The sequence below is a fragment of the Labeo rohita genome, chromosome 3, assembly GCF_022985175.1.
Source record: "Labeo rohita strain BAU-BD-2019 chromosome 3, IGBB_LRoh.1.0, whole genome shotgun sequence".
Lineage (NCBI taxonomy): Eukaryota > Metazoa > Chordata > Actinopteri > Cypriniformes > Cyprinidae > Labeo > Labeo rohita.
Window position 1 is genome coordinate 8,256,553 of NC_066871.1, and position 10,000 is coordinate 8,266,552.

Genomic DNA, 10,000 nt, shown 5'->3' on the forward strand with positions numbered 1-10,000 from the left:
GCTTGTTGCTGATTCTACTGTGATGAATGAGGATTGCATGTAGGCAATAGTGCTACACATAGGCATTCTACACTTGTGTGCTATATTTGGGGTTAGTGTAGAAACCGGGGCTTATTTTAGACAGAGTAACGGTAGCCTGTTTATGATGAGGCTAGTAACTAAACACACAAATAGCAATGTTCGTATTTGCATGATGGTTCTATGTAATAGTGAAGCACAGTAAAAGTTAAGTAATAGTGTAGGTTAGGGCAGTCTTATATAATCAGTGCTAGCGGCGATGGAACAGGTTGGATAATCGCTGATCTCTGTTTGAGCGCATCAGAAAGCACCAGAACAACCCAGGGCTTCTGCAGGACTTGCAAAGTCTCATTTCGCCCTTTAATAAATTAAGGCCTAAAATGGTCTTAAATCAGAGCAAATCAAGTCTTAAATTCATAAAGTCTATACTAGAGTATGTTTGTTATGTTTTCCAAATATCTAAACATCCTTAATTCAAGATACAGTTACATGAAATTCAAAATTAAGACAGATTATTATTAAACGAGAACAAATATCTTTCAATGTATAAAAACTTGTTTTCGCTTTGAATTAAGTTGGCTAATATTTGTTTTTTAAGCATAAACTCACATTTTGATCATAAGACATAACTTATTCATATCATATTGATGTATTGTATTTCATTCATTCCTTAAACTTTCTTAAAAAGGTCTTAAATTTACCTTCATAAAACCTGTGGAAACCTTGACAAACACCAACTCCTGTGCTGGTTGGTCGTTTAGACGCGTTAAAAATAGTCAACACTAACCTACCATATGTTTAAACACATAAAAGTTGTAAGAATTCTAGTTATTGATGTTTTTTTTTTTTTGTGTAAATATACTGTTTAGCTGTGGTACACAAGAACACAAGCTAAAAAAATGTGTTAAAAACAACCCAGCACTGGGTGACAAACAAACAAAATGTTAAAAATTAACATTTACTATGATGTTCAATAAATGAACATTTATTAATAAGTTGAATATATATATATATATATATATATATATATATTTTTTAATTGCTTAGTAATAGATGTTCACCTTTTGATTTTTGCTGATGCCTCTAGTAATTATGTGTCTGATTTTTAATTTACAACCTATTTTGGGTTCATTTAGTCATTTTTAAGCAATAGTTAAGTAAAACTACCCAGAAGGATAGGTTAAACATTTAACCCTACCGCTGGGTCAAAACAACCCAGTTGCTGAGTTTGTCCATATTTCACCCAGCGCTGGGTTGCATTTAACCCAGCATTTTTTTAGAGTGAACCACCATTGGCCTATAGCTGGTGCTATTCTTTTATGCTTTATATGAAGTAATACTGTATAAGCTGGTGTTCAGTCAGTGGATACAGTATTCAGATGCAATATTAATGTTCGTAATTTTCAGGAAGATCTCCTGTATATCCACTGGTTTGTATCAGATCTGTTTTTGAAATTGAAGTTGAAATGCCCTAATGGCTTGAGAGTAATGTCATCAGATATGTTGACATAATTTGTGGCTATGGAGACGCATTCTGTGTTACTCAGTTCCATTATCTCTTGTAATACAGGATGTGAACCGGGCAACAAATTACTCTCATAAACCACCAGGCGTTAGGTTCGCACAACATTTATATGCTCCACATATAGCAGTAGTCACATGGCTTTGTTTTTGCATTTCCTGCTTCATCCCTATTGGCCGGTGGTAATTATTCCATGAAAAAGCAAATGTTTTAGATAATGTTTTGTTATACACATTTGATGAGGCAATATTGACATATTTTTGTGTTTGTAGATTTGGCTTTCAAATGAGGTGCTGTTTTCACAGTGCTCTTGTTTTTCATTTGCATATATTTTTCCTAAAAGTAAATACTTTCCTTTTTTTTTCCCCTCCCACGAAATGACATATTTCACACGAAGGACGCAGTGTTTGACCTCTAGTAAGTCTTAACCTACATGTTAGAGTTTCCAAGAATATTGTGCCATTGTGTTTCTATTGTAAATGTTATTACTTTAACTTCTCAAAGGCCCAAACTGTCTACTTAAACCCAAGGTGCTGAAGAGCGCACATATTCAGTGACATTGCTTTGTATCTTAGTTACATATTTTGGTACAAGAAGAATCTTGATAAGTTGAACTAGCTAGCTAACTAATTACCCATCTTTAACCGATGCACTTCACCATTCAGGCACGTATATTATGAGGATTATGCATTATATACTAGCGTTCAAAAGTTTGAAATTGGTAAGATTTTTCATATATTTTTGAAAGAAAAAATAAATATTTACATCTTTTGCTCACCAGGGCTGCATTTAAGTAAATGCAGCATTGATGAGCATAAAATAATTCTTAAAAAACATTAAAAATGTTCCAAACTTTTAAACGGCAGTGTGTATATATATATGTATATGTATATATATATATATGTATATGTGTGTATATATATATATATATATATATATATATATATATACATACATATATCTTGTAAGCATAATAAATTCCTGTTCTGTCACTTTCTTTTTGATTAATTTAATGTGTCCTTGCTGGAATGGTTTATCATTTAGTATATTGATATAGCGTGTACCTCTGACTCAAAGATGATCACAGACAATCTTGCAGAACAGTGATTTTGTAACTAGTAGTATTAAGATACAGGTTTGTATCAGTGAGACATTTGGCTTGACCGACTGACTCTTATTAGTCTAAAGTGCAAAGAAACCTGTGTTCATAAGAGTAGATAATTCATGCTTATAGCCATGTTGTTTTTATTTGTGGGCTCAGGGGAATAAAGAGGCAGTGAGCCTCTACAAATCGATGGTAATTGGATGTGCTTGAAATGCTTCAGCGACAGTAGTCAGGGACGACACTATCACATTACACTATGTGGGTACTGAACCATGCTGCCTGTTTGTGTTCACCTCAGATTTGCAGCTTGAACGTGAACGCAGTGTGAGGAGAGCTCCCCGCTCTGGCCTCCTTCCAGGGAACCAACATGTCCAGTGACCCCCCTCCTCCTTACCCAGGGGGCCCCAGTGCCCCACTTCTCGTGGAGAAAAATGGACAACCTCCAGTTCCTGGTAAATTCATAGATATTTTTCTCATCTCTATAGACACAACATTAAGTGTTAGTTTTTAAACTCTCACAATATGTAAATGCAGTGGCTTGAAGAAATGTTCTGCACCATCATTAGCTGCCAATTAGTGCAGAATTGCAAAAAGCCATTCCAGAAAACCATGGAAACTTGAATGAAAACACTTTACTTACAGCCTTTTAACAGGCCACTTGAGTGTACAATTATGTTTAACCTAAATACAGCAATGGAACAATACATACATACATATACACAGTTGAAGTGAAAAGTTTACATACACCTTGCAGAATCAGCAAAGTGTTAATTATTTTACCAAAATAAGAGGGATCATACAAAATTCATAAAAGATGTTTACAAGTCCACGAGAGAAAATAATAGTTGAATTTATAAAAATGACCCCATTCAAAAGTTTACATACGCTTGATTCTTAATACTGTGTTGTTACTTGAATGATCCACAGCTGTGTTTTTTTGTTTAGTGATAGTTGTTCATTTTGTTCATTTCAGTATTACAGAAGATTCAAACGCTCACTGATGCTCCAGAAGAAAACCCAATGCATTAAGAGCCGTGGGGTGAAAACTTTTGAGTTTGAAGCTCAGGGTAAATTTAACACATCTTCATTCAAAAGTTTACACCCCTGGCTCTTAATGCATCGTTTTTACTTCTGAAGCATCATCGAGCGTTTGAACCTTCTGTAATAGTTGCATATGAGTCCCTCAGTTGTCCTCAGTGCGAAAAGATGGATCTCAGAATCATACAGTCGTTGTTGGAAAGGGTTCAAATACACAAAAATGTTGAAAAACCAAATAATTTGTGGAACCTAAAGGATTTTTCTGAAAAACAGCAGGCAGGTTAACTGTCAAACAAGGGACTCATGAACAACTATCACTAAACAAAAAAACACTCAGCAACAACAACACAGTAACAACACAGTATTAAGAATCAAGCGTATGTAAACTTTTGAACAGGGTCATTTTTATAAATTCAACTATTATTTTCTCTTGTGGACTATATGTTAACATCTTCTATGTGAAATGTCTTATTCAGGTCAGTGCTAAATAACATGCATTTTGTATGATCCCTCTTATTTTGGTAAAATAATTAACATTTTGCAGATTCTGCAAGGTGTATGTAAACTTTTGACTTCAAATGTATGTGGCTCAAAGTAAGTTTTTTTACCGTATTTTCTTCTCTACCACACCATTGCATGTTTGTAATTAATTATGAGAAGAGCAAATCTAGCAGGAGGGATACAAGAGTTCTGTCATTTCTTTCATTTAACATAAAACTGTTTCCTCAGTAGCCAGCGCTCCAGTAACAACAGGACCTCCACAAGGGCAGCCGCTGCCTCCAGAATACGGACCTCCGCCTTATGAAGCCATACTACAGCCTGGCTTTGTTCCTCCGCACGTCCCAGGAGAAGGTCCCATGCCTAAGCCTGTGCATATGCCAATGCCCATGCCTCATCCTGACGGTGAGTGTTCCTGCCAAACTGACACACTAATGCATTAGCATTTTGTTTCCAACAACAGGGAATTTTCTCTTCGCAATTTAAAGTGAAAGTGATGTGTCAGGGCTAGAAGCAATATTACACATAATTAATTCTTTTCACTTCAATACACAAATGAATGATTGATTGGTGTACACATTATTTAATAAAAAAAAAAAAATGTTGTGTTTCTACCCATTGCTTGATCTGGAAAGCATCTGCTGTGTACAAACATCTGACAGACGTGTAAGATGGCAGTTTTACATACATTCTAAATCATAAACATCTTAAAGACATCTAATAGATGTCTATTTGACATAGGAAACGTCCTACAGAAGTATTGCAAATGAACAAACACTAAAAAATGCAGATGTAAATGCAGACATCAAATAGTTGTCTTTGTGATGTACGTGTGCTATCAGGGCACTGTCAATTTGACAACTCACACCAAAAAAACAATCTAAAAATCTTGTAATAGAATAGTTCAGGCAAAAATGAACATTGTGTCATCATTCTATTCACCCAGATGTCATTCTAAACCTGTATGACTTTCTTTCTTATGTGTAACACAAAAGAGGATATTTTGAAAAACCAAACAGTTTTGGTTCCCATTGACTTCCATAGTATTTTTGCCCATCCTATAAAGGTCAATGGGGCCCAAAGCTGAACATTCTTCAAAATATCTTCTTTGATGTTACACAGATGATTGAAACAGGTTTGGAACAACATAAGATTAAAGCAGTCAAAGCAGAAATTTAATGGTGGTTAAGGTTCATGTGGTTTATTTGATTAGATTTTGTTTTGCCACAGTTAGATGAAAATTCTGTCATTACTCACTCTGATGTTGTTCCAAACCTGTAAGACCTTCATTCATCTTTGGAACACAAATTAAGATATTTTTGATGAAATCCGAGAGCTTTCTGATCCTGAATAGACAGCAATGCAACTGAAACTTTGAAGGCCCAGGAATGTAGTAAGGACATCGTTAAAATAGTCCATGTGACATCAGTGGTCCAACTGTGAGAATACTTTTTGTGAGCAAAAAAATCCCAAAATAACAAGTTCATTCAACAGATTCTTCTTTTCCGTGTCAGTCTTCGATGCACGTTCACGAGAGTCCCACAATGCATGCATGTGCAATCCTCTCCAGAAGTCAAAAATATCTTAATTTGTGTTCTAAAGATGAACAAAGGTCTTACGGTTTTGGAATGACATGAGAGTGAGTAATTAATGAACAAATTTTCAGAAACATTTCATATGAACTAGTACTAGATTTCACCTACACCTACCTTTTTTTCAATATAGACAAACTTCAAGCTACATTTTCTACGAAATCTATTGTATGCAGAGATCTGTAAATATTCATTCACGTGCTGCAGGTGGTTACTGTGCTCCGCCTGGGCACTTTCCTCATCCGATAGCAGAGCACTATGGTCCGGGGCCCAGTCACTTTGCTCCAGGTCACACAGCCACAGTTCTCGCTCCTCGTGGTGCTGCCACCACCGTGACTGTTCTACAGGGGGAGATATTCCAGGCGGCTCCAATGCAGACGGTTTGTCCACACTGCCAACAACCCATTGTCACTCGCATCAGCCACGACATCGGCCTCATGAATACTCTTATCTGTATGTTCTGCTTCTTTGTCGGGTAAGTGAGCTGTGGAACTGAACAGCACGTTATGATCTGATATGACCTCTCCAGGGTTATGGTTAAAGTTTAAAGAGAAGTTCACTTCCTGAACAAAAATTTACAGATAATGTACTCACCCCCTTGTCATCCAAGATGTTCATGTCTTTCTTTCTTGAGTCAATAAGAAATTGTTTTTTGAGGAAAACATTTCAGGATTTCTGTCCATATAGTGGACTTCTGTGGTGCCTGTGAGTTTGAACTTCGAAAATGCTAAATGATCTAAATGATCTAAATGATCCCAGCCAAGGAATAAGGTTGTTATCTAGCAAAACAGTTGTTTTCTACAAAAAATTGACAGTTTATATACTTTTTAACCTCAAATGCTCATCTTGTCTAGCTCTGCGTAAACTCTGTGTAATCCGGGTCAATACAATTAGGGTATGTTGAAAAACTCCCATCTCATTTTCTCCTCCAACTTTAAAATCATCCTACATCACTGCAGACGTACCAACCCAGTGTTTACAAAGTGAACGTGCAAGAAAGATCAAACGCCCTTTACAAAAAAAGTTAAAACAGCGATGTAGAACGATTTTGAAGTTGGAGAAGAAAATGAGATGGGAGTTTTTCAACCTATCCTAACTGTCTTGAACCAGAATACACAGATTACATTTAGAGCCCATTGAAGCTGCATTTAAACTGCATTTTGGAAGTTCAAACTCATAGAAGTGCACTATAGGGAGAGAAATCCTGAAATGTTTTCCTCAAAAAAACATGATTTCTTTACAACTAAAGAAAGAAAGACACAAACATCTGGGATGACAAGGGGGTAAGTAAATTATCTGTAAAGTGAACTTCTCCTTTAAGTTAAACTAAAACTAAATTCAAAACTATTTAAAAAAAAAAATTAATTTAGTTTTCCTCCTGACTTTTGTCTTTGTTTTGCAGTTGTGATGTAGGTTGCTGCTTGATTCCCTGTTTCATCGACGATCTCAAGGATGTGACGCACACTTGCCCAAACTGCAAGGGCTATATTTACACATACAAGCGTATATGCTAACAGTTTATCCCATCAACGACCATGCTGTGACCTCATTCTGGTGGGTGTTGACGACTCGCTTTCATTTCTGTCTGCACTCTGTGTTCGTTTTGACCCAGCTGACAGTTCAGTCACTTTATGTAACTATTGATTCTCACACTTTATTTACAGACGCTTGATATAGTTACTGACGCCTCTGAAATTAAGCAGAGGTGATTCGCGTTAGTTGAAGGATGGGTACATTTTATATGCACAGTGGTCAGGGTTACATTGTGTCATCCAAGCGCTGTTTTATTTCTATTTTAGCAGTAGAGCAAAGTGTATATGAGAATATGTGAAAGCATTAACCTTGAAAAGCTCATCTGTGAATATTACCAGGTAGCGAAACTAAATGAAGTACACTTCAGGGTCAGTATTGTTGGATTGTAGGATTTTATGCATTATTGTTTTATTTTAACATATTAAAATGAAAGTCTTTAATGGCTGAGTCTGGGACTTTCGAAGTCCTGGAGTACAAGTTGCTTTTACATGTGAAAATGTCTCTGTATTTGGAATTTTATGCAAATGTTAGGGGAATTTTTTTTCTTTCACTTTTGTTTTCAATTTCTTACATTCATCATTTGTTTATGGTCAATTTAATATATGCTTATCAATGTAACAGGCATTGTTGTGTAGATGTGTCATTTTAGATGAAGGATTATTGATAAGGGATCTGTATGTTCATCTAAATTTCCTTTTAGTACTTAGCGATGCTAGATAGCTTTCATTCAAGCTCATGGTGTTTTAAAGGAATAGTTCATCCAGAAATTAACATTTGCTTAAAATGTACTCACTCTCAAGCCATCCAAGATGTAGATAAGTTTGTTTCTTCATCAGATTTAACAGATTTGTAGAAATTTAGTATCAAAATCACTTGCTCACCAGTGAATCCTCTGCAATGAATGGGTGCCGTCAGAATGAGAGTCCAAACAGCTGATAAAAACATCACAATAATCCACAAGTAATTCATCATTAAGATATTTTTACCGTATTGCTTTCTCCAGCTCTTCCTTAATAGGCCATGCAGTTCATGCTAGGGACATATTTGTGGATTTCAACCAATATACACTTAATTTTCTGAACTGTGAATCAAAACTATAGCCACGGTGCTTTTCAAACCGCTATACTAGCTGTTTTGTGTTGTCAGTAAGCTGTTTGAGACTTGTACAAACTATCATCTGTTATTCAGGTCAGTTTATGAATCATTAATAAGGTAGATCTGTGTTTGCTGATATTAAGATTGGCGTAAAAACATCTATAATCACAGATAAGCGTCCTTTAACAGTTTTTCTGGCCGTAAGTGGTTGTTGCATTATTTTTTCATTTCTACTTGACGTAGTGAAGTCGTCGTCATCTTCTTTAAAAAGGGAAGACATTTTTGGTTACGGCTGTTCAAAGCTGCTTTGCTGTTGGAGTTCACCAGCATGATGAAGGACGCTGCATGACATCACTGTAATCTTGCATCTAGCGCTCTATTGGGCCATATGTGCCCTCGGTGTGTCACGCTGTGCTGGTTGCTGCACTGGGCTTCAGAACTCAAAGCAGATTAACCCTTCGCTTATTAATACTGTGTGCAACAAGCCACCAGGATTTAAAGGATGATTGTCCTGATTTTCCTTTTTTTCAGATTCTGATTTCTGTGGAATCATCCAAAGAGATTGTTTCCTTTGTTTGGTTAGGGTTATTTCTAAATAGCTGTCTGTTCTGGCTGCGAAATTGTACATTTGCAGTTAATGTTGTTCTGTCCAAAAATGTGATTTACTGCTGAAATGGTATGAAATTCAAAAACTACAACATCAGCAGTGCTTAGACACTATATATCCCAGTGCTGAGACTTCTTTCAGTTTGTTTAAAACTACACTAAGTAAACTTTAAATAGAGTGTGCTACAGAGTGTTTTCACGACACGTCATCGATCAGCCATATTGAAGACACGGAATGTAAACAATGCCACTTAACCGAACAAAACTTGCTTATTTTGCTGATTATTGCTGCTGAAAATGGTCAATTATTGTCATGTTTTGAGCTATACTAATCAGTCAGCCCAGGAAAAATGTTTGGAGTACTGTAGACTGCCAAAAGTTATAACAAATTAAGGCAAGTATATAAAACTGCAGACCGGAGATCTCCAAAATGGGGCGGGAACTCCCAAATGTGGGCAGAACCTTCAAAATGGGGCGGAGTCTCATCACACAAAGACCTTCCCCATCGGCTCTGGCTTCAGCGTATTGTTATTGACTTACATTTCAAAACTAAACTTTATAAAATAAACAGTTTGTAGTTGATCTCAAATAAAAACCCTATTGCCAGGTGTTCACCCTAATTTCCAGGGCAACAATCTTGACAACATTCATGTTTGTTTTTAGAATTTCCAGTCAGGTAGGTGAAATATTAGGCTAGTATCTTAATTAATACTCCTCGAATGTATCTTTACCACCTATTGACTTTAGTTTGTCAAAATATTGCGCCCTTTCCTGCTTACTAAGTCCTACTCTATACAATTTAGCAACTTCCACACGTTTTCCCTTGGTTTAGACAGCATAAATTAGCAGAAAAACATATTCAGTAGTACATTAACCGTACAGTCCATGCTGTTGTTTACATCTGAGTATCGCCAATATGGCTGCGCATCTGGACCAAACCAATGTAAGTGCAAACCCTTTATAACTAGAAGAACGGTAAATGGTAAAACTGTT

The 10,000-nt window shown here is 36.2% G+C and overlaps 1 protein-coding gene across 2 annotated transcripts in view; it reads left to right on the plus strand.

Moving 5' to 3' along the window:
* Nucleotides 1–2,936: 2,936 nt before the first annotated feature.
* Nucleotides 2,937–10,000, plus strand: part of cdip1 (cell death-inducing p53 target 1) — an 8,371-nt gene continuing 1,307 nt past the window's right edge. The window contains exons 1-4 of one of the 2 annotated variants that reach the window (XM_051105554.1): nucleotides 2,937–3,097; nucleotides 4,413–4,586; nucleotides 5,981–6,248; nucleotides 7,176–10,000. The exon at nucleotides 7,176–10,000 is cut by the window's right edge and continues 1,307 nt beyond it. In XM_051105554.1, coding sequence (XP_050961511.1) covers nucleotides 3,013–3,097; nucleotides 4,413–4,586; nucleotides 5,981–6,248; nucleotides 7,176–7,287 — 639 coding nt within the window. In that variant the 5' untranslated portion in view covers nucleotides 2,937–3,012 and the 3' untranslated portion in view covers nucleotides 7,288–10,000. The remainder of the gene's footprint in view (nucleotides 3,098–4,412; nucleotides 4,587–5,980; nucleotides 6,249–7,175) is intronic. The other variant, XM_051105556.1, reaches the window with a different exon arrangement.